The 27,064-nt window shown below is 44.0% G+C and overlaps 1 protein-coding gene across 3 annotated transcripts in view; it reads right to left on the bottom strand.

Moving 5' to 3' along the window:
* The window catches only part of inpp5a (inositol polyphosphate-5-phosphatase A), a 185,552-nt gene that overhangs the window by 2,530 nt on the left and 155,958 nt on the right, over window positions 1-27,064 (bottom strand). For all 3 annotated transcript variants that reach the window (XM_031835845.1, XM_031835844.1, XM_031835843.1), the window contains exons 11-14: window positions 26,815-26,889; window positions 11,598-11,671; window positions 3,184-3,295; window positions 185-253 (exon numbers count right to left, since the gene is read on the bottom strand). In XM_031835845.1, the coding sequence (XP_031691705.1) occupies window positions 185-253; window positions 3,184-3,295; window positions 11,598-11,671; window positions 26,815-26,889 (330 nt within the window). The remainder of the gene's footprint in view (window positions 1-184; window positions 254-3,183; window positions 3,296-11,597; window positions 11,672-26,814; window positions 26,890-27,064) is intronic.

Genomic DNA, 27,064 nt, shown 5'->3' with positions numbered 1-27,064 from the left:
AAATGTCTGGAAATCCCAAATTCCAACAAAGTGCAAACTTTGTTTTTAATTGAAACAATAGAACATGATGAAATAATGTACTCAATTTCACACATACAGATCCATACACAGACAACCACCCATACCCGCAAACAGGCAAAACAACCCAACACAACCCAGAAGTGGGATAGGCCTGTGATGTTACCTTATGGTCCCCCATGCAGACGTTGGGCCCTATATTGTCATAGACCAAGTTCTTCTCCTCATTTTCAGGCTGAGAAAAAAAAAGACATGAAAATAATTATATTAACAGTAGTATAAAATGTAAACAAATACCTAAAACATAATCGAAAGAGAAAAATGTTCCTCCCAGTTTGCCAAATAATTGTATTTGTTGCCATTTCGAGGTCAAATAAGCATTATTCGGATTTCATTTTAACAATGTTATTACAAGAAAATTCTTATCTTAGACATTTCAAGCGGTGTCATTAAACCTGATCCTGAAGGAGCCTACAGTTGATTACATATGACTGATTTATAACTAACAGCAGAGTTTTAACAGAGTTAATACAACTTCAGAAAGTCAATATTGCACATTTTACTTGAAGATTGAATACAGTGAATGGACAGGAACTAAGGAAACCAGTTACCAAGACCATATTTACCTCCCAAACAAATGAGCTCACACAGCATATGAATGAATCATGTTTCCATATTTCACACAAAGGAAGTGTCAAAACACAGACATAAACCTCAGGCCTAGACTATAATAAATCATTTCTCTGGTAGAACTAAAGACTTTTTAAAGAGCCTGAGAGCCGTCAGTTGTGACTAGGTGAGCGCAGCGCTTCCACTAGAGAAGAAACAACGAGTAGCTTCAGAATGGACCAGAAACTTACATCCAAATTAACTTCAAACCTATCCTGCTAGTCTAAGGTCACTGGTGCGCTGGCGTGCACCGGGTACCTCACTCTACCTTTCTATAGGGCCACGCACCGGCACTTTCCCCAACCGCCTGCCAAACGCACAAGTCGCTGACTCCTGGAGCCCGAGATACATTCATCACATAGAGACTTGATCATTTACAAAGACAGCATCAAATTGTGGATTTTCGAGCTGCATAATCTTTAGACAGATTAACAAATTACCGGGGGCCCTCCGGCAGAAACAGAGCGCTCGCTCCGCTGAGCATTCATTACCGCACATCCACCCTCCGGCGCTGTGCCGCGCAGGCAGCGGGCAACCTTTGGTGTGTTAGGGCTCGGCAAGCAGAAAATAACATGGCGGCGAGTTAACCGACCATGCCATGATAGACGATGCCACGTGGACGCCTGTTTTTCAGGCCCATGTCTCTACAATCTGTAACGCTGTCTTGGAGTGACTGAGTGTGTGTGTGTTTGTGTGTGCACACGTGCGTATGCTCAGTGCATCATCAGCCAATCTGTGAACATTTTAATGTTCGACTCCCCCTACATTACAAGCAATTAACCTGTAATTGAGAAAATAAATAATTGTAGAACTACTATTTATGGACAATTTATAGCCTTTTTGTCTCTTTTTTTAAAACTAATGATGAGGGCAAGTGCTTTGGAAAGGGGGATTAGCCAAACCTTCTTGTAAAGCCACAGCAGATGAGAAGAAAGGCTAGTATGGATTTGTTATATTTTAGAAAGCCAACTTCCTTCCTCTCCTCCCTTCTGTGTTCTGGAGCTCAGAGATGTGAGTGTGGTTGTGTGCAGACTCCCACTGTGAAGTGGACCAGGCTTTTATCCTAGAGACTCCTGCACACCCCCAGACCATCAGTAAAACGGCAGGCACAACTACAGTAGTACAGAAGAGAGGTGCTCCTGTGGAGGAAGGGATGCTCTGGTGTTGTGTTCATTAAAGATTCTCTCGTCGCCATGGACGGCAAGTTCCTCCCCGTACAGGGACATGTTCAATAGGGCACACCGTAGCAAAACGTTTTGCAGTGGACATGTTCAGGCTGTTTCTCTCAGTTTCACCCCATTTCGGACAATCTTGTGCCTACTGAACATCTGCCATGCCATGTCAAGGTGGCTGCCTTCACTTAAATTTACAGCTGGCCTCGCCGGTGTAATCTAGTCTCATTTATCACACCAGATGCCTTCCAACAGCTCTATTGTCATGGACCATCTCCAGCTTAATCAAGGGTGAGTATGCACTTTCAGACACAATACATTTCTCCTCTTGTCACCTTAAAAAGCATAGTAATCAAATAGGTGGACAAACTCAATCTATTCATTGGGCTGATTAAAGCAAAAAAAAAAAATGGGACACCTCCGTGTAAACTGAAATGACAGATTTACACAACCTTTTTTTTTTATGACAACAGTCGCCACCAACAGGGAAAACGTACTAAAAAAGGATGCAGTTCTTAAAGTTGTGGTTACATGGAAAATGGTAAGTTAGGCTGATCATAAACATGTTAAGAGATGCACTTTGCAAAGATGCCAAGTGCTGAAGAGGTCTTAGAAACAGTTTTGCATTATCCAACCCCAGATCTGCCTTGTTCTCTAAACATCACAGTCAGACATGAACAACTTTGAGAGACTAGCATGGTAGATATTTCAAGTAATCCAGCAAACAACAGGGGAAAGACAACAGTCTGGAGCCCAAATTGGTGCCGTGATGACGGGGAGGGAGGGGAGTGGTGGCAGATTGGTTGAGAGTTTACAATGCCTCTTCTGGATTTAGGCAGGGTGGTGGGCCACAGCTTTGGGTTCTGCCACTGTGTTGACTCTGAGAAAGAGCAGACAGAGGGAGCACAAGATCTCTGTCTTTACAGGGCCATTATGGCTCGCTGGCAAGCTAGAAGATAGGGGACATATATACTGTCTGTGTGGACCCTGGGCTTAAACTCACCGTATGAATATTCACACACATTAAATCCCTCCATCTGGGAGGCTGGCAGAGCAGAGCAGAGAGAGAGAGAAGAAGTGAGAGTAACAGAGCGGGTTGAAGAAAGAGAGAGAATGGAGGAGAGGTGAAGAAGTTGAGACGGAATGTGAAGGAAAGAGGGATGGAGGAAGAGCAGATGCCATAGACCAAAGGGTGTGACGCTATCCCCGATTGGCAATCCAAGATTCTACATGAATCTGGGATACACCACGGGGTGATGGTCTGCTAATGACTGTTTTTGGCAGATTGCCGTGTGTATGTCTCTTAGGCTTCTTAAAAACTCACCTTTAAGACCAGGTCTTTAGCTGTGGCAGACATAAGGACGCGGTCACACCAGGCAGGGCATCTAGTGTTCATGTACTGCTTTCCCTGACTGCTGTCTTCACTGTACGGATAACTGTGGAAACAAAACCCCCCCCCAAAAAAAAACACACCATCATCATACAATAATCAAGACTTCTGTGTTAATAAAGAGGAAGAAATACAAAAAGACAATTCTGTGTATTCTAAATTACATTGTGAAAGGGATTCTTAGTTAGGGGCTAGAGCACAGAAAAGGAGAGAACACTGAATCTAAATCAGATACACAGCTTTGACTGTCTGGAAATCATCTTTTGATTAAACACACATGGATGGCTCAATCAGAGAAATGTTTACAGGCTCAGTGGATCTCCCCCACTCTCTCCCCCCTCCTCCCCCTCTACATCCCTATGCAGCCATCAAAAAGAGATTAGGGCTGTGGCAAATGGCCAAGTGAGATTGTATCTGGTAACAGGAGGAACAATCGGATGATTTAAGTAGCCCGGGGCCCGCCGGGAACCTCATCGAGCCGATGCAGATTTACATTGTTGAGAATTCAATTTAGCCCTACAGCTCATCAAACTGCATTAGATTTACATGCCACCAATCCAATTTGTTTGTGCGGCTCATCAGGATAGGACCGGGTTTACATACTGTAATACCAATCCAATTTGCTCCTTCAGTGCTACACACAGGGCTCACCGTGGCGTAACGCAACACACGTTTCCCCCCGGGGCCAGTAATAAACGAATGACAAAATAACCCCAGCCGTCCGATATTATTCTCCATTGTCGAGACGCTCAGGTGACGACGTTAGAAGACTTGAATGTAACAGTGCGATTATTATGTTTCCCTGTATGTATGTTTGTACACATCTTCCTGTGTATGCACGTGTGTTTTACACCATAATGTGACGTGACCCCCCCACTCCCAGTATTCTCCAGTCAGTCAGATGGGTCCATAGGTCCGAATGAGAGGCTGCTAGCACACAGCTATCGGATACATTCACCTAGCTAACTAGTGGCTGCTACGACACACACAGGCACCTCTTTAGGCCAACCAACCAGCCATGCTGTGCAGGGCAGGCCATACACTGTCACATTGAAGCCATGAAGGGTGATTGTGTCACTCTCAGGCAGCCAGGCAGGAAACCAACTGCGCAAACAGAGGCCTGGTAAACACCTCCAGAGGTGCGCACGTACGCGCACGTACACACACACACGCACGTACACACACAGCTGCCACAGCACAAGGGGGGATGCTACAGTTGTGCCATGGCGACCAGTACGACCACAGACTGGGGACTACGGGAGGGCGGACCCGGGGCGGGGCGGAGGGGGGGGGATAGGGGACGAGAGGTACCCACATCCGGCCAGCGCACAGCACCCCCCTGCTGGGTGAACAAACAGGCCTGCAGAGAGGGCTCCTTTACAGAGCCTCCAGCCTCCATTTAGTATTAACGGCACGTTAAAGCACGTGGAAATGCAGCAGGTTTTGGTATGCTAAAGAAGGGTTGATGGAGGGATCCTTGATGGAGGACGAGGGATGCCGAGCGGCAGAGAGAGGAGAGGGGATAGAGAGGGCTCAGACAGTAAAGCGAGAGTGCGGGAAGAAAAGAGCAGCGTCATCAAAGTGGCTCGATCTTCAGTGGCTGGCCTAGCTACAGACTCTCCAGTCCATACAGTGAACTGGCCCTAAATGACTACGCAATCTCTCTATCGTAAGGGAAATAAAGGGAGTATCAACCTATCGTAGCAAATTGCTGTGGAGCACATTAACAAAAAACAAAAAAAAACTATTAGCTAACTGTTTTTGATAATGAAATAACAAATTGGAAAAAGGTTATTAATCACCGTATAAGGGGATTAGCGATACTCAACAATGGCAATTGAACAATAATGTCTATCTGCAGGCAGTCTTACCCTACACTCCTCCTCCCCTTCTCACCGCACCCTCCAATGGCTCCAATTGAGATAACAGGTCCTAATGCAACAGCAAACATCAGTGGCGGCTTTGGGGAGCCCTGTGTGATTAATGTGTCCGATTAGCGCAGATACAAACGTATCTGAAAGCAAACGGGGCTAGTGGGTGTGTGCGGCCGGAGCCCGTCAGCTCCTATCGGTCTCTTATTGCCCGCAGCAAGACTAATTACACTAATTAAATGGGGCCGAGCTGATAAACTCAACAATCGCCCACCTGTGTGTATGAGTCTGCCATGTTCGCTGTGAGACAGAGACCCAAACACACACTCCGCTGGCCCAACTTCGGTCCCTCAGGTAGGCTACTATGCTGCTGCTGCAACTGGCTTAACTACCTAGACCAGAGGTTCACCAGCAGATCTGCTAACAGCTTCTATGAACCACCTGTAGGTAATGCATAGTGCATTGTGAATATATTCACATGCATTCCTAAAGGTGGTTATAAGGAGCCGTGAGCTGTTGCCAATGCTTATATTGCAACCAATAATCGCTATGGGATGACAGGAAGCATTGGAAATGAGGAAGTCAAAATGTGCACCTGCACACAATTGAAAACATCCTCTTTTGTTGGGTTATAACCTCTAGTGTAAAGTTCACAGACTTCAACACGGGGAACTTCCACATATCCAACATGTCTCTCAAAGCTACCACACCATTACTCATTCTTCATGTGGGTTTTTAATGTTCGACTTCCTGCTGCAACATCACTCATAGGTTTTTTTCTGGTGAGTGTGAAAAGCTTGGTCAGTCGTGTGTTTGAGCAGTACCAAGCATCGGCGACGTGAAACCCAGCCCTACTGTGTGTCAGTCAGACCTGGGTTCAAAAACTTTTAGAGTTGGCTCTAAACGTGCCAGATGGGTGGGGTTTGCATTTGCCCTTTTGCAGCTATCCTACTGGTTCCATTGCACAAGGAAGTTCAATTATTTGAACCCAGGTCTGGTATCACTCAGCCTCAGAGAGAGTGGAAATGGGCCAGGCCAGGCCAGTTGGGAGCTTTTGTCCCCAAGCTGTAGTCACCCAGCACTGTCGAGCACCATCCCCGTTCTGTTGTGTCCAACATTTCCTATCTCCTGGCCAAATTCCGTTATCTTGTTTTACATAATGACAAATAAGTGACAAGCCAAACAGGGGCCAATTGAGTGTGCCCGTATTTAACGAAGGGAATATAAACTAGTGAATATGGGCAGGGCAGGGAGCCAGAGATAAGATTGGTTAAAGTATGAATGACACACAGGCAGAGGTAAGGAGGGGCATCATGGGGCTAATGTCACATGACTCAGTGTCAATGGGGCTGTACGGACGCAGGGATTGGCTTAGCTGTCAGGTTATTTTCTTTTTACGGTAAAGTAAACTTTTTTTCCCTCCCACATGACTCACCTCTCCCGCTCCGCCATATTTGTTTACCGTTACCAGGGGAGGCTTGGCAAAGCAAAGACGGAAACGAGGAGCGACACACCTCAATTTTCATTCACAAAGATCAGCCGCACAAACGGCTATCAATAAAACTCCCTGAATGTTTGCTCCACATTTCAGGGTTGGAGAGCTCTCCGTCACAACATTGGCCCAATACAAACACAGTGTCAAATGCCACAGGTTGCTCAGAGGTGGTGTGTGTGTTGGACAGACTGCTACACTCTGTGCAAGAGTTTCTGTATCGGTGAAGAGCTGCAACTATTCAGCAGCCCCCTTTCCACTCAGGAGGAAGTCTTGAGCGTCTGTTTAACCCTCTCTGTACCAGAGCCATTTAAACAAAAGGCTCCCTCTCATCCCAGCGAAGCATCAGCCCAGGGAAGAAGCACACAGACACACGGCCATTGTACATATATATCCTACAATAGCCCCTTCCACATTTTCAATGGATCCCCAGCAGTGAGAACGATGGATGTGTTGAGAGTGTGAAACAATGTTCCTCTTCAGCTGATTGTGTGTGATAACGCACGATCTCATTGACACTCCAGCAAACAATATCAGCTGTGTGCGTGCCTTAGAATCTCTCTTTTGCGGCGCTAAAGGAAACAGTTGCTAACGGACATCTCTGGTACCAAATAAACAGTCAAGTGCCTCCACCGCAGTAGACAGGACTTCACTTGGCTTGCACTGGCCATCAGATTCACAAGGGCACACACACACACACACACACACACACACACACACACACACACACACACACAGTCCTTGGCCCATCGTCATAGACCTGCCATGTTTGGAAAATGTATGCTAACATGCCAAGGTTGGTCCCGGGGCGCTCCCGGCTTCCTGTTAAACACCAAACGGTGAAGAGACAACTGTTTATCAGCCCTCCTTCTCGCACACCCTGGCCCTCCTCGCCTCGCAACCCCCTGGCCACTTTGCTCCTCTCGGCCCTCTCGCCCCTGGCCTGTCTAGACTTGGCAAACACAGACTCATGGGACTGGAGCCATCCTTCCTAGCTCAAGTGTCTTCCCCTCCTTCTCTTGTTCCACTCTCACTATCCCTCTTTCCTCCTCCCTCTCGGAGTAGTCGACTCATTGGGGCTGTACACTGATAGAGTTAGAACGCCAGTCTGTCTGATGTCGCTCAAAAGCTCCCTCCGAGCCCATTCAGGGTAATCTGGTTAAAGCAGGAATACATTCTTCCCCTACTCTCTCATTGTTCACTGAATTTCCCCTCGCTCCAGGTTTAGATTAAATTTTTGCATCGATCTTAGACAAAAAAAAAAAAAAAAGAGCTAATAAATCAGATAACGGGCAGTACTAAAAGCATTCTCCTAAAATCAATCAAAATATATGAATAACATAAGTTACTCAGCCTCCTCAGATGTTTTGGGGAGATTACCTTAGTTATGCTATTCCAGCAAACATAATCAGAATTGTACCATTTCAAGTACACCATTCAGTTATTTTGAGTCTTGGGTCCATGCTGTCGTTTGTTACAAAGATGATAGTCTTTGTAATATCATCTTTTTGGGGGGTGGGGGGGGGTGGCTCTAACTATTTTTATCACAAGGTTCGTTTCCAATTGATAAACCCGTCTTGAAAGACTGCGCCCCCCCTCCCAACTACTGAACTCCAACCGATATCGCATTTGAGCATACTTGTGTGTATGAGTGTGTGTGCTTCTGTGTGAATGGGGATACCCCGCAGCCTATCAGCGTGCGGCAGCCGGCTGGCACCAGGTACAACTCTCTCGGGCTACGGCTAAATTCCACACCCCGGTGGCCGAGTGCTTAGACATGTCACGGGCCAACTTTGACAGACGGCTTCTTGAAGCTGGAGCGATATTATATCTACAGCTTGTAGCACATTCCAGAAATGCAAACATGATGCACGAGAACGTGCGGGACAGACACTGAAATAATGTACAGTCTCAATAACACTATAGTGTCTTATTCTAAAAATGGAATGGAACCTCCAGTTTGGGGTGGTTGAGCTTTTACTGCAGCCTGGTGGAGGTGAAAGAGGATAATCTTTTTATTTCTCTCTCTCGCTGCTACATATTTTCACAACCTCATACACACAGCTCTGGCCCTGTATTCATAAACGGTCTCAGAGTAGTAGTGCTGATCTTAGCTCAGTCCCCCACCGTCCATACAATCGCACTCATTATTATCTAAACAGGCAAAACTGATCCTGTACCAGCACTCCTCCGCTGAGACGCGTTGAGAATACCGACCCTGATCCCAAAACTAAAATAAGTGAGGGTTTGATGACATCTTTATCCCCGGCACCATGCTAACTGACCTACAGCAACTAGGCTATGGTTATCCAATTACATAGGTGGACAAAGACTTCCACATGCAGGATTAATTCATAGAATAAACCATATTGAACAGTATTGATTTCTAGATTGAATGTAAGCAAGCATGTGTGTATGTGCGTGCGTGCAGGGGGCCTCTGCGGCTTGTGATAAGGGGAGTAATAACCTCACAGATGGTGAGGGGCTGTTCCGGAGCAGGCTATGTGATCGAGAACAATCATTGTGTGCTTGATTGCTCATGGAGCACAAGGATGATCTGACAGGGGGAGGGGGACAAGTATGTATGCGGTGTGTGTATGTGTTAGTGCAAGTGTGTGTTATGTGAATGGGAGAAGGTTGTTTAAGTTTAACTAGGCCATTTCTACTCATTAACCGCTGACAAGGAAGTGGCTTGTATCAGACGCTGAGTGGATTGAATCAAATTTCATACGCTATGCCCAGGTTTTAGCAATTTGATTCATCATGTCCCCATTAGGTGAACATCATTCGTATTCTTTCACAGCAAGCCTGTTCATTGACTCGGCAGGGAGACGATGATTCAATATTATATTATGGATAGATAGGTGCAAAAGTCACAGAGTGTAAAAGGACAATAAATCCAGATGTCACTTATGCAAAGCGATGTAAATGGGGTCCCTGATTAAGACACGGAGTAATTTAAAAACAGTGACTGGCAGGACCTTGACACACACACACACTCCACCGGTCCGGCTCCACACCCGCCACCAGAGCAGTTTATCAAGTAATTATTGTTTGATTACAGCATTTCATTATCTGCACTGATTGAGTCACGAGTGAAAGGTCAAGCGCCATTATCGCGCCACCGCCAAAACATATTCCCACACAGGCCGGTGTGTGTGCTTGCCCTCCCTCTGCTCTGAAAAGGGCTAATTGCAAATGCATTTGTTTGAGGAAGAGGAGACGAGAAGGACCCCCCTCTCCATGGTCCCCCAACTCCCACCGCGACGGAATATCAATGCAGTGCTCTTCACACACACAAGCAAGAACAGACACACACATACACACAAATACACACGCACATGCGCACACACACACACACACCTACCTACCCAGGGGAGCAGTTTAGAAGCACATCCAATCATACTAAACAATTGATAACCATCAAACATATATCTGGCACAAACAAAGCCATTTGGCCCAAGAGGGTTGATTGAGTAATGTTAAGGCCCCATACCATTAATGGAGCAAAACATCAGCCTGTTTGTGCACTGCTGATTTACTCTGCTCGTCAGTGACGTGGTGCTTTAGTAAGGTTAGTAGTAAGGTCCACTTCTTTTTACAACACATTCTTACCAATGGATAGAATGAGTCCTTCCAAAAAGTAATGATTTGTACACCGTTAACTGAATCCTGGATAACTAAGTGAATACCTACTGTGACTAAACACATGGTTAGAATGCAAGATGAAGGGTATGAGGGGTAGGCACACCATTTCATGGCCAATGATCGTGAAGGGCAGAGAGTAGGCCCTTTATGGGGTAATAGACAGGGGTAGTAGGTAATATACAGGACAATAGATAGTTACTAGTAGGTACCAATACAGGTACCAATTAATGTGCAGGGTAATAAACTCAGCAAAAAAAGAAACGTCCTGTCAACTGCATGTATTTTCAGCAAACTTAATGTAAATATTTGTATAAACATAAGATTCAACAACTGAGACATAAACTGAACAAGTTCCACAGACATGCGACTAACAGAAATGTAATAATGTGTCCCTGAACAAAGGGGGGGGGGGGTCAAAAGTAACAGTCAGTATCTGGTGTGGCCACCAGCTGCATTAAGTACTGCAGTGCATCTCCTCCTCATGGACTGCACCAGATTTGCCCGTTCTTGCTGCGAGATGTTACCCCACTCTTCCACCAAGGCACCTGCAAGTTCCCGGACATTTCTGGGGGGAATGGCCCTAGCCCTCACCCTCCGATCCAACAGGTCCCAGACGTGCTCAATGGGATAGAAATCCGGGCTCTTCGCTGGCCATTCCTGCGAGGATGATCAGCTGTCCATCCTGTCTCCCTGTAGCGCTGTCTTAGGCATCTTACAGTACGGACATAGCAATTTATTGCCCTGGCCACATCTGCAGTCCTCATGCCTCCTTGCAGCATGCCTAAGGCATGTTCACACAGATGAGCAGGGACCTTGAGCATCTTCCTTTTGGTGTTTTTCAGAGTCAGTAGAAAGGCCTCTTTAGTGTCCTACGTTTTCATGACTGTGACCTTAATTGCCTACCGTCTGTAAACTGTCAGTGTCTTAACGACCGTTCCACAGGTGCACGTTCATGAATTGTTTATGGTTCATTGAACAAGCATGGGAAACAGTGTTTAAACCCTTTACAATGAAGATCTGTGAAGTTATTTGTATTTGTACGAATTATCTTTGAAAGACAGGGTCTTGAAAAAGGGGCGTTCATTTTTTTGCTGAGTTTAGATAGTTACAGGTAGGTACCAATACAGATACCAATTAATGTCCAGGGTAATAGATGGTTTCAGCTCTGGAAGACCTCAATCGTTTTAATTGGTGTTGATTGTGCCTTGTACCATACTAATATGGAAGAAACGCACAATATAATATACAAGTATTTTCCTAAATAACAGGAGTGACTTGAGTTGAATAGGTATGGTTCATTTAGACATTGATTAACAAGGAAACAGAGGATTCCATACCTGGGAGGAAAGGATATCTCCAGCTCGTGCAGCCGTTCCTTGAAACAGGACAGCTCACTGTCAAACTGTAAAAACTGTAAAGAGAGAGAGGGGAGGAGGGGGGTGAAAGGAGGAAGAAAGAGATACAGTGCACACAGGAAGTATTCACACCCCTAGACTTTTTCAAAACTTTGTTGTATTACAGCCTGAATTTAAAATTGAGATGTGTGTGTCACTTGTGTCACTGGCCTATACACTCCATAATGTCAGCCGTATGTTAATTTTTTATACTAATTAATAAAAAATGAAAAGCTGAAATGTCTTGACTCAATAAGTATTCAAACCCTTTATTATGGCAGGCCTAAACAGGTTCAGGAGTAAAAATGTGCTTAAAAAGTCACAAGTTGCATGGACTCACTCTGTGTGCAATAGTGCTTAACATAGTTTTTGAATGACTACCTCATCTCTGTACCTTACACATACAATTATCTGTAAGGTCCCTCAGTCGAGTAGTGAATTTCAAACACAGATTCAACCACAAAGACTAGGAAGGTTTTCCAATGCTTCGCAAAGAAGGGCACCTATTGGTAGATGGGTATAAAATGTCAAAAAGCCGACCGTGAATATCCCTTTGAGCATGGTGAAGTTATTAATTACACTTTGGATGGTGTATCAATACACCCAGTCACTACAAAGATACAGGTGTTCTTCCTAACTCAGTTGCCAGAGAGGAAGGAAACCGCTCAGGGATTTTACCATGTGGCCAATAGTGACCTTAAAAAAGTTTATTGGCTATGATAGGAGAAAACTGAGGATGGATGAACAACATTGTAGTTACTCCACAAGGCACTAAAGTAAAACTGCCAAAGATGTGGCAAAGGAATTAACTTTCTGTCCTGAATACAAAGTGTTATATTTGGGGCAAATCCAATACAACACATTACTGAGTACCACTATCCCATATTTTCAAGCATAGTGGTGGCTGAATCATGTTATGGGTATGCATGTAATCGTTAAGGACTGTGGAGTTTTTCAGGATAAAAAAATAAATAGAATGGAGCTAAGGACAGACACTGGGATATGAATTAAACTTTCAGCAGGACAATTACCTAAAAGGCCAAATCTACACTGGAGTTGCTTACCAAGAAGACAGTCAATGTTCCTGTGTGCCCGGGGTTACAGTTTTGACTTGACAACATGGTTGCCTCGCAATGATCAATTTAAAGACTGAAGAATTTTGAAAAGAATAAATGGGCAAATATTGTACAATCCAGGTGTGCAAAGCTCTTAGAGACTTAACCAGAAAGACTCACAGCTGTAATCGCTGCCAAAGTTGACTAACATGTATTGACTACTTGTGAATGACTTATGTAAATTACATTTCTGTATATAATTTTCAATACATCTGCAAACATTTCTAAAAACATGTTTTCACTTTGTCATGATGGGGTATTGTGTGTAGATGGGTAAGAAAAATCCCAAATGTAATACATTTTTATTTATTCAGGTTATAACAAAATGTGGAATAAGTCAATGGGTATGAATCATTTATTCATAACTACAGTGCCTTCAGAAAGGGTAAAAGAAGAATGTATTACAGCACGTAATATCCTCTGCGTCAGTCATCACTCACTGAGTGAATAACTATGAGTGTGTGGCTCCTGCGTGCAAGAGTAAGTGTCAGATAATTGTGTTAGCTTCCTTTCTCTTCTTTTTTGACGTGTGGATTTGTGCCTTTACCACCATACTGTATACGTGTCATGAACACTGTGGTGGTACATAAAGGCATGTGTGTGAGAACAGCTGACCAGTGTTGATGTGTGTGTCCCTGGCCTGGCTGTTCCAGAGCCATACCTGTCCTGTCCTACCACAGCCCCCAGTCTGCTGCTGATGGTGGAGGTCTGTCTCTCTAAGCTGACAGTGGATCCAAACAGTCTTCATCAATCATGTCCCCTCCCCCAGCCGCACAACCTCCGACTGCACCAGCCCCAACTTACAACCCCCCCCCCCCCCCTCTTTCCAAATCCCATAAATCATTAGTGAGAAGTGCAATTAGCAGCTCCTTATACACACTAATTATCTGGGAGATCAGCAGGTAGCAGGGGCACCTAAATTGCTGACTCCCTGAGCGACGGATAGATATCTAGCAACCCCTGTGATAGTGGGCTCTATTTGAACAAATCTAATACAATGGTAAATCTAAGCACTGACAGTAGCGCTGTAGGACTGGAGGTGTAATCAGAGATATTTTTGCTATTTTCACCATTTTTAGAAACACATGTGATTGGTCAAAACATTACTTAAAAAATATAATTCATGTATTATGTTTTAAATGCTCATAAAAGTGAGCTAAATGCGTATGTTTTCCTGTTTGAAAAATATATTGTTACTACTCTGCCCTTCAGTGACTGCCAGCAGCAGCAGCTCTGCCTACACGGGCGCATAGGCCATGTGAACATTGCTTGGATTGTTTTGCCAGATATGCTATGAGGGGGGAACTGCTCCAATGAAAATCGCAGGATATCAAAGCATAAATGGCAACAGCACAAAGTAAATGGACCGTCCTGGGCCGCTCAAATGTGTGTTCAGTCAGAACTTCTGGGTCTGCTCTATTCTCCCTCCCAATATGTTTCTCGCGCTAGATGACTTACTTCCGCACGTGCGACTAGATCTGCTCTATCAGGTACAGATGGCGCTAAAGCAAAAAGCTAGTTGTAATTAACTTGTCAAAAATGATCATAACAGTCATGGGAGCCTGGGACCTGATAAACCAGACATCAACATCCAACAAGAGTTGAAGGACAGAGGGATACAATAGCTAGAACATTCTCACTGTGGATCTGGTAGGACAAAAAAAGCATGACAGTGGCTTATTGTTTCCCCATATTGTTCATCAGGTTCTACTGTAGGTGACAGACATGTTGTGTGGACCAAAACAGCATAAAAAAAAGGGTCCATCACAAAGCATGATGAAATTATTTAGCCAGCAACAGTAATTTTGAGAAACAGTTTGGTCGATTTTTGGGTCAAATCAAACCGTTTTCTACCTTTGGCAAGCAGCTATAACTAGCTGGTAGCTTGCTAGCTCCCATGCCAGTTTCACGTCTTTCTAAACTAATATCTGACTAACTTGGAAATATGAAGTTATTTCAGAACTAAAGTTAACTGACAAGCGCACCACACTTTGTAACATTATGTTAGCTAGCTATCCCCAGTTAGATAATGTGTTTTCACTTATTGCATTTTCATGCGTGTTGCGTTCTACTCATTGTAAATAGTATAATCGAATCTGTTCAAAACAGTGGCAGCTTGTGCAGAAGTGGTCATTCAGTTTTGTCAGTGGTGGGAAAAGTATTTAATTGTTATACTTGAGTAAAAGTAAAAATACCTTAATAGAAAATGACTCAAGTAAAAGGTGAAAGTCACCCAGTAAAATAATACTTCAGTAAAAGTCTAAAAGTATCTGGTTTAAAACATAGTAGTACTTTTTACTCCCATAGTTCAAAGTAATTTTACTTAAGTACTTTGATATGTAAAATTTAAATCATTTTTTTAATGCTGTTATTCTGATGCACAGATCGCTTTATACTGTGCCTTCAGAAAGTATTCACACCCCTTTTCCACATTTTGTTGTGCTACATGGTGGGTTTAAAATACATTTGTCATTTTTTGTCAACAATCTAAACCAAATACTGTAATGTCAAAGTGTGGAAAAAACGAGCATTTGTAAAAAAGAATAATAAAGTAAAACACTATCTTGTTGATCATTGCTAGACAGCCATTTTCAAGTCTTGCCATAGATTTTCAAGCTGATTTAAGTCAAAACTGTAACTAGGTACTCAGGAACATGGTAAGCAACTCCAGTGTAAATTTGGCCTTGTGTTTTAGGTTATTGGGGCGGCAGGTAGCCTAGTAGTTACAGCGTTGGACTAGTAACCGGAAGGTTGCAAGATCAAATCCCCGAGCTGACAAGGCAAAAATCTGTCATTCTGCCCCTGAACAAGGCAGTTAACCCACTGTTAACTGCCTTCATTGAAAATAAGAATTTGTTCATAACTGACTTGCCTAGTTAACTAAAGGTAAAAAAAATATAGTCCTGCTGAAAGGTGGATTTGTCTCCCAGTGTCTGTTGGAAAGCAGACTGAACCAGGTTTTCCTCGTAGCTCTATTGCATTTCTTTCAATCCCCCCCAAAAAAGCATACCCATAACATGATGCAGCCACCAATATCCTTGAAAATATGCAGTGGCACAGCGATGTGTTGTGTTGGATTTGTCCCAAACATAACGCTTTGATTTCAGGACATAAAGTTAATTTCTTTGCAACATTTTTTTTCAGTATTACTTTAGGGCCTTACTGCAAACAGGATGCATTTGCTTGGTTCCACTCTGGATTTGTTGCAGGGTTCCTGCCTTTCTAAGGAGTTTTTCCCCTAACCACCGTGCTTCGGCATCGGCATTGATTGCTGTTTTAGGTCGAGTTTCTGTATAAGCACTTTGTGACACCTGCCAATGTAAAAAGGGCTTCATAAATACATTTGCTTTGATTTGATGCATGTTCTGGAACATTTTTTATTCTGTCATTTAGGTTAGTATTGTGGAGTAACTACAATGTTGTTGATTCATCCTCAGTTTTCTCAATTTCACAGCCATAAAACTCTTTTTTTTTTTTTTTTTAAGTCACCATGGTGAAATCCCTGAGGAACTACAGTTAGGAAGGACGCCTGTATCTTTGGGACGCTTGTATCTTTGTAGTGACCAAAGTGTAATTAATAACTTCACCATGCTCAAAGGGATATACTATAAGGGCTTGTTTTCTAATAAGACGAAAAACAAGCAGTTGTTACTGGAAAATAACGTTAAACGGTTCAAAATACGAGTGTCACCGGATTACCTCATCTCTCATTCCATCATGGGCATATAGCCTATGTGATCTTTTAGGCTTTGGTTTAAGATTGATTTCAAAGTGGTCTCACGAGCCAAACCCTTTATAGATAGTCTTGACTACTTGGCGAATGTACTGGGTATGACAAAAAAACAACAACCTTATCCTCCCCTCCTCTCGGTTATGCTTGGTTTTTAATCAAATGAAACGGGGGGGGGGGGGGGGGGGGGGGGGGGGGGGGGGGGGCAGAAAAAGCAAACATCTCTTGCTCCATGTGGATATGGGCACTGTTCGCCAAATTGCAAAGGAGCATGCGTTTGACAATTGCGCTAGCTTAACGCCAGCCAAAATTAGATCTCAGTGTCTGATGAGTTCCTATACACTGCCTGTGTAAGGCTGTCAAGTACATTTAACGCTAGTTCAAACAATAATGACATTACATTGCTGTACGACATGTAAAAATGGAGTGAATGGAATGTAATCGCCACCTAGATGATAATGTCCTCTCCACCTACATGATAATGTACTCTCCATCTAGGTGAAATGACAACAGCAATAATATTTAGAGGAAAACATCTAATCAAGCGGAGGCCAAGACAGGCAGAAGAGCAGCGTTAACCACATCCGTGGAGTACAATAACAGCCATCAATTCACAAACCCAACACGTTTGTAAACCAGATTAAAACTTTATTGGCATTTTTACATACATACTGTATGTGGGATAAATGTACATGCGTGTGTGTATGCCTGGAGCCTGTGCAAGTGTGTATGAGCGACTGCTTGTGGGTAAGCGTGAGTAGCCTACTCCATACTTTATGCATGCTTATGTGTAAAGTGTGAGCATCTGTGCGTTTCTGTGTGTGTGCGCCAGTGGTGTAGAACAGTGGCCATTACTTTCCAGGCAGTGGGGCCCTCAGACAGAGTCTCTGTGGTTCAGGAGGGCAGATGTGCGGCATTCATCAAACTCACAGAGACAGGGTCACAGGAGAGCTCACACACTGAATGAGGAATAGAGCCCAGAGGATACGCTTCACTGTGCACCACCACCACCGTTCTCCCAATGACACGCATTGCTCCAAGGGTGTGTGTGTGTGTGTGCAGAGAGACCTTGTGTGGAAGAGTGTGCCAGCATATAAGTTTATAGAGGTGCAGTGCGTAATTGTCCCTGTGTGCGTTATAGTGCCTCAGATCTTTGTTATGCTTACCCTAATAGAGTACCTGTGTATGTGTACACTGGTCTGTTTCTGTGAGTGTGTGTGGACAGGTGTTCTTGTCTCCATGGAGAGTTAGTGCAGCCGAGATGAGAAGTGACACCTTTAAAAGGCAGCAGATGAGCAATGTTGGGGGTGATGAAGCACATTGTGTTTCCATGATGTGTGTGTATGTGTGCACAGAGCTTTTAAGTGAATGTTGAGTAATTCATTTAGGTTGACTGGAAAACCCAAGGGCTGAAATTTCACACTACATTTCATCCCGGGTCAATTAAGCATAATGATTTGCTGGTCTGGTAGGTCAGCAGTAAAAAAAATCCCAGTTTATATTGGTTCAAGGCCTCGTTGCATTATAAAGCTGGCCCAGTAGTTTGTCAGACCGAAATGACCTTGGAGTTGTTGGAGAGGGCTGCTAGCCAATACGGCTCGGGCAATATCGTGGACAAGGAGAAAGATGAGGAAGTGCAGGGTCCAGATTTCTTGCTTCTCCTCGATGAGCAACACACACCTAAATCACGCTAGCTGTGATTGTTATAAGAGGGAGAAGTTGCAGGAACAGAGGGAAATAAAGGTCTCTGGGCTGACTGTCCCTCCAACCCGGCCAGTGGTTGTCCAAGCTCATAATTGTGCTTTGATTTACACCATGTCAAACTATCCCTCTGACAACACCTGCTGCCATTAAAAGACATCAGTACACACAGAGGTGAAAGGTCATTTAATTTTATTTTTACGGCACACATTTGGCTTATATTGCCAGGCCATATTTTTTCTTAGTTTTATGAAATCTTCATTACTTGGTGTGGAATCAATAAACTGTCGCTGATAGGGAATGGCCGAGCGCCTTGAGAGGGTCAACCTAAACAGCCAGCCGGCTAGAGGCAACAGTCCTATTATGCTCTCTCTTATCATAGTTCCGGTTATAACAATTGCATAATACCTTAAAACTCTAGGGGGATTGTTTATTCATTCATTTACTTACACTATAGACACTAAGGTATGTGGACACCCCTTCAAATTAGTGGATTCGGCTATTCCGTGTATAAAATCGAGCACACATCCATTCAATCTCCATAGACAAACATTGTCAGTGGAATGGCCTTACTGAAGAGCTTAGTGACTTTAAACGTGGCACCGTCATAGAATGCCACATTTTCAACAAGTCAGTTCACCAAATTTCGGCCTTGCTAGAGCTTCACCGGTCAACTGTAAGTGCTGTTACTGTGAAGTGGAAATGTCTAAGGCTCAGCCGCGAAGTGGTATGCAACACAAGCTCACAGAACGGGACCGCCGAGTGCTGAAGTACATAAAAATCATCTGTCCTTGGTTGCAACACTCACTACCAAGTTCCAAACTGCCTCTGGAAGCACAAGAACTGTTCTTCGGGAGCTTCATGAAATGGGTTTCCATGGCCCGAGCAGCCGCGCACAAGCCTACGATCACGATGTGCAATGACAAGCGTTCGGCTGAAGTGGTGTAAAGCTCACCCCCATTGGACTCTGGAGCAGTGGAAACGCGTTCTCTCGAGTGATGAATCTAGCTTCACCATCTGGCTGTCCAACGGACGAATCTGGGTTTGGCGGATGCCAGGAGAAAGCTACCTGCCCAAATGCATACTGCCAACTGTAAAGTTTTGTGGAGAAGGAATAATGGTCTGGGGCTGTTTTTCATGGTTCGGGCCAGTCGACAGCATACAATGACATTTTAGACGATTCTGTGCTTCCAACTGTGGCAACAGTTTGGGGAAGGACCTTTCCTGTTTCAGCCTGACAATGCCCCCGTGCAAAAAGTGAGGTCCATACAGAAATGGTTTGTCGAGATCGGTGTGGAAGAACTTGACGGGCCTGCACAGAGCCCTGACCTTAACCGCATCGTACACCTTCGGGATTAATTGGAACACCGACTGTGAGCCAGGCCTAATCGCCCAACATCCGTGCTCGACCTCACTAATGCTCTTGTGGCTAAATGGAAGCAAGTCCCCGCAGTAATATTCCAACATCTAGCGGAAACAGAAGAGTAGAGGCTGTTATAGCAGCAAAGGCAGAACCAACTCCACCTTAATGCCCATGATTTTGGAATGAGATGTTCGACGAGCAGGTGTCCACATACGCCAAGTCCGTATTCCCAGACCTGTGTCAAGGGCAAAAAAACACAAAAGTGCCTTTTCCTATAATCCACATTTTGCTCATTTACAGACCAAAACATTGACTGGGAGACATTTATAGGACAAGCCATACATGGACATCAACATACAGTACAGTATGTACATACAGTAGTATATATGCTGTATACCCCATGATCAGACCGAGGAACAGATCAATACTAGTAAAAGCACAATGAGCCTTTCAGTGTAGCAAGGCATTCAGGTATAAGAGACAGCACAGGAGCCCATTCTCCCTGGCCTTCCATGTTTATCTTCCCAGCTAAGGTCACACATTATTTAGCATTCTGCTGTATTACCACTCAAGGAAACTGACAGGTAAAATATGAAAGAAGTTTAGCCGGGGAAGGTGATTGATCCTTATTTATATATTTATTTAGTTCATTTGGAAAACTCTTCCGGCTTGAGTAATGTCGCGAGTACGCAGGGAGCATGACAAAGAAGAGCGGCCCTGACAGAAAAGTTCATCACTCGCAACAGGACTCCAAAAACACCCCCCTCTTTCCCCCGGACGTCAGCTGATACCACAACTGATAAAGTTAGAATAAAAAGATACTGAAACAAAATCAATGATGGAGAGGGGAGGGAGGCGACTGGATGGAGGATGCACTACTGGATAAATAGGAGGTAGAGGGGGGCACGCGTCTCCACAGAATCCGTGTCCACAGGGACATATATCCCCCCACCGCCCGCCCCCTTTACCTCCGCCCCGCCGCTGAGGAGCAAGCCCCTGTGCCGCTCGACGCCACCACTCCCGGAAAATGTAATCTTCCCAAATACTCATCAGGGCTCTCCATCGTCCCGGCCTGACAGCGTTCGGGATAATTAATTATACAATTTCGATGGGAATATTGATTAAACAATCCTATTAATCATAGCAAAAGTCAATAGGCATGGACACATTCAATCATGTCCCGACCAATGATTACTCCTCAAAATACAATAATTATTTTTGAGAGCTGCCTCGAATTAAATTTCTGTCAAGCTGGTACAAGTCTAGTAGTTGATGAAAGATGCAATGGATTTTTTTTTTCGCCTCCGAGGGTTGCAGGGGGGAACATTTATCCTTTTGGGAAGGTAGTTTGTTTTATAAGGATCATAACACGGTGTGTTTAACTAGACCATGACCATCAGATTATCTCTGATCCCCCATTACGCCATTTATCTTGCTGAGCTCTGCACAGGAGAGGGAAAGAAGGAAGTGGGGGCCTCCTGAGGCCCAACACACACACCACATAAACACACACACCAATACTAAAAGAGACACAGACATACAGCCCCACATACACTTACAGTAGATACACACAGACAGACACCACTTGAAGAGTCATACGTGTCACATGAATTATTGGATTCTTTTTCTTCTTCTTCTTCGTTTACATTTGGCTTACTTAGCTAATACAGCTAATTTAGCATGCTCAACAACCCGACTCAAACAAAGACGAATGCTATGTATGTTAGCTAGCTGGATAAGGCTATCCAATACCGCAACTCTTTTAAGTCAAGGTAAGCTTTTGATTTGATTCATTTATTGCCACCGGGGCCCATCGGTGTAACTGTTAAACTGCTTGCTGTACACTACTACGTGATGTACACATGGTTTGGATTGTGGGTTTACTAATGCGTTAGTTCCAGTATGTTGACTATAACGTTAATATCTTGACAAGGATGTAGGCTGTGTAGGGGTTTGCGGTTATGGTATGAAAGTTTTATTCGGAAGGGTCTTTGCACCTGGTCACAGACAGCTGTTGTGTTCGGCACTGAAGTCCACAAGTGAAGAAAAAGGTGAGAGGAGGAGAACGTGTAGATGCAAGAAGGAATTATACAATGAGCAAAGTGATGTATGTGGCTGCTATGAAAGTGAACTGTGTGTGCGGGTGATCACGGGTGTATTCATTCCACCAATTCTGTTACAAAAACGGAAGTAAACCAAATTGTGAGGGACCTACCTGAATTTGTCCAAAATAAACTCTTGTCTTACAATAGAAACTGTTCTTAATAATAACTGTTTGGACTAATGATTACACACCCCAGGTAAGGCGATATTGGCACTGTCTGTCACCTTGATTGGTTAGAGCGTTGGGCCAGTAACCGAAAGGTTGCTGGATCGAATCCCCGAGTTGACAAGGTAAAAATCTGTCATTCTGCCCCCGAGCAAGGCAGTTAACCTATTGTTCCCCGGGCGCCGAAGATGTGGATGTCGATAATGGCAGCCCCCCGCACCTCTCTGATTCAGAGGGGTTGGGTGAAATGCAGAAGAGACATTTCAGTTGAAGGCATTCAGTTGTACAACTGACTAGGTGTCCGCCTTTCCCCGATTTACGCCAATTTGTCTCTTGACCTGTGCACCTACTAGTGTTGAATGGTGGGAAAGGAGATTTACCGCCCAAAACCACTCCCTTTTCCCAGGATAAATAACTGAGAAACCGGTAAACTATGATAAATTATTTATATGAACAGCATGGAGTGAAATTGAATGCGATGTCTAAATGTGGCTTCTCTACGGCCTCTGCATGATGAATCATCAACACTCAGGGTGGGGACAGACAGTCCATCTCAGTATGGAGCGCATTTCACAATGCATGTAGACCTATCATCTCATCATGGTAACTTTTTTTCTTGTGACAGGTAGACCTGCATTTGCTGCAGCATAGCCTATGCTATAGTAATATAAAGACAGAATGCGCATCTAATTTACCCATCTCCATCTCCATCATCCATTATTGCACAGATTATATTTTTTTCTAATTGCAGCTGCAGAGTTTTAAAACCTATCACTCAAATATTGCTGCTTTAAATCAGTGTAGGCGTTCTCTCTCAAATTGGCATCCTGTTTCCATTGATCACCCTTGAGATGTTTCTACAACTAGATTGGCGTCTACCTGTGGTCAATTCAATTGATTGGACATGATTCGGAAAGGCTCACACCTGTCTATATAAGGTCCCACACTTGACAGTGCATGTTAGAGCACAAAACCAGCCTTCAGGTCGAAGGAATTGTCCGTAGAGCTCCGAGACAGGATTGTGTCGAGGCACAGATCTGGGGAAGGGTAGCAAAACATTTCCGCAACATTGAAGGTCCCTGAGAACACAGTGGCCTTCATCATTCCTAAATGGAAGAAGTTTGGAACCCCCAATCCTAGAGCTGGCCGCCCGGCCAAACTGAGCAATCGGGGGAGAAGGGCCTTGGTCAGGGAGGAGACCAAGAACCTGATGGTCACTCTGACAGAGTTCCTCTGTGGAGATGGGAGAACCTTCCAGAAGGACAACCATCTCTGCAGCACTCCACCAAAACAGGCCTTTATGGTAGATTGGCCAAACGGAAGCCACTCTTCAGTAAAAGGCACATGACAGCCCACTTGGAGTTTGCCAAAAGACTCTCAAACAATGAGAAACAAGATTCTCTGGTCTGATGAAACCAAGATAGAACTCTTATTTTGTATTTTACTTTTATCCCTTTTCCTCTCAACTTTCCTAGCATCCAATTGGTAGTTACAGTCTTGTCTCATTGCTGCAACTCCAGTACGAACTCGGGAGAGGCGAAGGTTGCGAGTCGTGTGTCCTCCGAAACACAACACAGCCAAGGGTTTAATATTTTCCCGATATTTGACAAATGTTCCATACCGAGAGTATATCAGTTCTCACACGGGTAATCCGGTATTTCCCGCCAAAACCAGATGTTATTCAAAAGCATTATAAAGCATATAAATATGCCTATGTCTGGATTTTATTTGAGATTTGTTCGAAAATTCAAGTCTGATGATACCAGAGCCTGATGAGCCATACATTTAATGAGCCCAAGCCCAAAAAAGCCCAAATGATTGTGCCATTATCCAATAAATTATATAGGTTACTGTACATTACGCACAACAGAAAAACATAAAAGGTCATAGATGTAGCTAGCTACAGTATATGCTGTCTTGGGTAAATACATTTAACTAGCTCCAGTAGGCTAATCTTTTTTGGTGTGAACTGTATAACTATTGTATTGTACTGTATTATGTGGACTGGAATTACGCACATTGTTCAAACCATGATAAATGTGGAAAAAGTCAAGCGGTCTGAATACTTCCCGAATGCAATATATGTCCAATTGCTTGAACATACAGTGGCAAGAAAAAGTATGTGAACCCTTTGGAATTATCTGGATTTCTGGATTTTTTTTGGTCATAAAATTCAAATGAGATAAGTCACAACAGACAATCACAGTGTGCTTAAACAATAATACAATAATTTGTGTGTTGTCTATATCGAATATATTATTTAAACATTCACGGTGTAGGTTGGAAAAAGTATGTGAACCCCTAGGCTAATGACTTCTCCAAAAGCTAATTGGAGTCAGGAATCAGCTAACCTGGAGTACAATCATTGAGACAAGATTGGAGACGTTGGTTAGAGCTGCCATGCCCTATAAAAAACACTCACAAAATTTGAGTTTGCTATTCACAAGAAGCGTTGCCTGATGTGAACTATGCCTCGAACAAAAGAGATCTCGGAAGACCCAAGATTAAGAATAGTTGACTTTCATAAAGCTGGAAAAGGTTTACAAAAGTACGTCTAAAGACCTTGATGTTCATCAGTCCACGGTAAGACAAATAGTTTATAAATGGAGAAAGTTCAGCACTGTTGCTACTCTCCCTAGGAGTGGCCGTCCTGCAAAGATGACTGCAAGATCACAGCGCAGAATGCTCAATGAGGTTAAGAAGAATCCTGGAGTGTCAGCTAAAGATTTACATAAGTCTCTGGAACATGCTAATATCTCTGTTGACGAGTCTATAACACGTAAAACACTAAACAATAATGGGGTTCATTGGAAGACACCACGGAAGAAGCCACTGCTGTCCAACAAAACATTGCTGCACGTCTGATGTTCGCAAAAGAGCATCTGGATGTTCCACAGCACTACTGGCAAAATATTCTGTGGACAGATGAAAAGCAAAGTTGAGTTGTTTGGAAGGAACACACAACACTATGTGTGGAGAGAAAAAAGGCACAGCACACCAACACAACCTCATCCCAACTGTAAAGTACGGTGGAGGGAGCATCATGGTTTGGAGCTGCTTCGCTGTCTCAGGGCCTGGATAGCTTGCTATCATCGATGGAAAAATGAATTCCCAAGTTTATCAATACATTTTGCAGGAGAATGTAAGGCTATCTTTCCTCCAATTGAAGCTCAACAGAAGATGGGTGATGCATCAGCACAATGACCCAAAACGCAGAAGTAAATCAACAACAGAATGGCTTCAACAGAAAAAAATACACCTTCTGGAGTGGACCAGTCAGCGTCCTGACCTCAACCAGATTGAGACGCTGTGGCATGATCTCAAGAGAGCGGTTCACACCAGACATCCCAAGAATATTGATGAACTGAAACAGTTTTGTGAAGAGGAATGTTCCAAAATTCCTCCTGACCGTTGTGCAGGTATGATCCGCATCTACAGAAAACGTCTGGTTGAGGTTATTGCTGCCAAAAGGAGGGTCAACCAGTTATTAAATCCAAGGGTTCACATACTTTTTACACCCTCCACAGTGAATGTTTACACAGTGTGTTCAATAAAGACATGAAAGCTTATAATTGTTTGTGTGTTATTAGTTTAAGCAGACTGTTTGTCTATTGTTATGACTTAGATGATGATCTGATCAAATTTTATGATCAATTTATGCAGAAGTCCAGCTAATTGCAAGGGTACTTTTTCTTGCCACTGTGCATACACTCAGAGTATTGTGTCCTAAGAGGATGGGTCAGGATGCTAAGAATCAGGGTTGTATTCATTAGGGCACACACACACAACAGAAAACATTTCAAAGTGTTTTGCAATGGAAAACGAAAATTATTTTATTATTGGACCAGATCCGGGTAGTCCCTCTGCGATTCAATCTGTTTTCTTCCATTTGGTGCCCAATGAATATGTCCAAGGATTGAAGCACCATAAGTTGGTATGTACTGTGTGTGTCTCCTCACCACTATGGGAATCTTAATATGGATATTTCTGAATCATTTATTAAAGAGGACATACACTACCCTACGTACAGTATTTGATATTAACTTTTTTCGGGAATAAGAATAGAATACATTAATGAACACTTCTACATTAATGTGGATGCTAGCATGATTACAGACAATCATGAATGAATGGAGGAGAGGGATGAGGCGTAAGGGAGGGGTGGGGGAGGAGAGGGATGAGGCGTGAGGGAGGGGTGGAGGAGGAGAGGGAAGAGGAGTGAGGGAGGGGTGGAAGAGGAGTGAGGGAGGGGTGGAAGAGGAGAGGGAAGAGGTGTGAGGGAGGGGTGGAGGAGGAGAGGGAAGAGGAGTGAGGGAGGGGTGGAAGAGGAGAGGGAAGAGGAGTGAGGGAGGGGTGGAGGAGGAGTGAGAGAGGGGTGGAAGAGGAGAGGGAAGAGGTGTGAGGGAGGGGTGGAGGAGGAGAAGGATGAGGTGTGAGGGAGGGGTGGAGGAGGAGAGAGATGAGGCGTGAGGGAGGGGTGGAGGAGGAGAGGGATGAGGCGTGAGAGAGGGGCGGAGGAGGAGTGAGGAAGGGGCAGAGGAGGAGAGGGTGGAGGAAGAGCGGGATGAGGAGGGAAGAGGGAGGGGTGGAGCTGAGGCAAGGAGATTGTCAATTCTGGAGGCATTCATGAGGTGTTTGACCTCTCAGGTAGGACGGCGAGGATGTTTGAAATCAGTGTTCATATGAGGCAGGAAGGTGTGAGGGCCTCCGTCAGAACATCTGCACCACTCGCTTCTGTCCTGTCACAATGACACCCACTGTGTGGCCTAATCGTTTTACCTAACCCCACATCCCAAAAAACCCTCAAAGCCTCAAATCAAATTCTGCATCACATCAATGTCTTTAATTTACTTGTTTTTGCAGTGAATTTTGACATTTTGTAAATGTAGCACATTCCTGTTACTTTGACTATCATAACGTCCACAAAAAAAACCTAAATTTAATAAACCTCCCAGAGTTACAAAACAAAATGAATAACTTACCAGGGTCCCATTGTTTTCCCGGAAAACATCCTGGTTAATATAATTGAAAAGCTTCTTTTCAAGTTGAAGTACAACCTAAAAGGGGCAGAGGAGGGGAGCAGAATATAGGGCCGATTAATAGTGATCCTCATCTGAACCAGCCCTAATTAGAGCTTCAACTAATTTCATGAAGGGTAATGTGCTGTGATGTTAGGGGCAGCATTCATTCGATCAGAAGTGTAATATAAACACCACCTGTTCACTTATGCTT

The sequence above is a fragment of the Oncorhynchus kisutch genome, linkage group LG11 (genome assembly GCF_002021735.2).
Source record: "Oncorhynchus kisutch isolate 150728-3 linkage group LG11, Okis_V2, whole genome shotgun sequence".
Lineage (NCBI taxonomy): Eukaryota > Metazoa > Chordata > Actinopteri > Salmoniformes > Salmonidae > Oncorhynchus > Oncorhynchus kisutch.
This window is presented reverse-complemented; position numbering and strand designations above follow the sequence as displayed.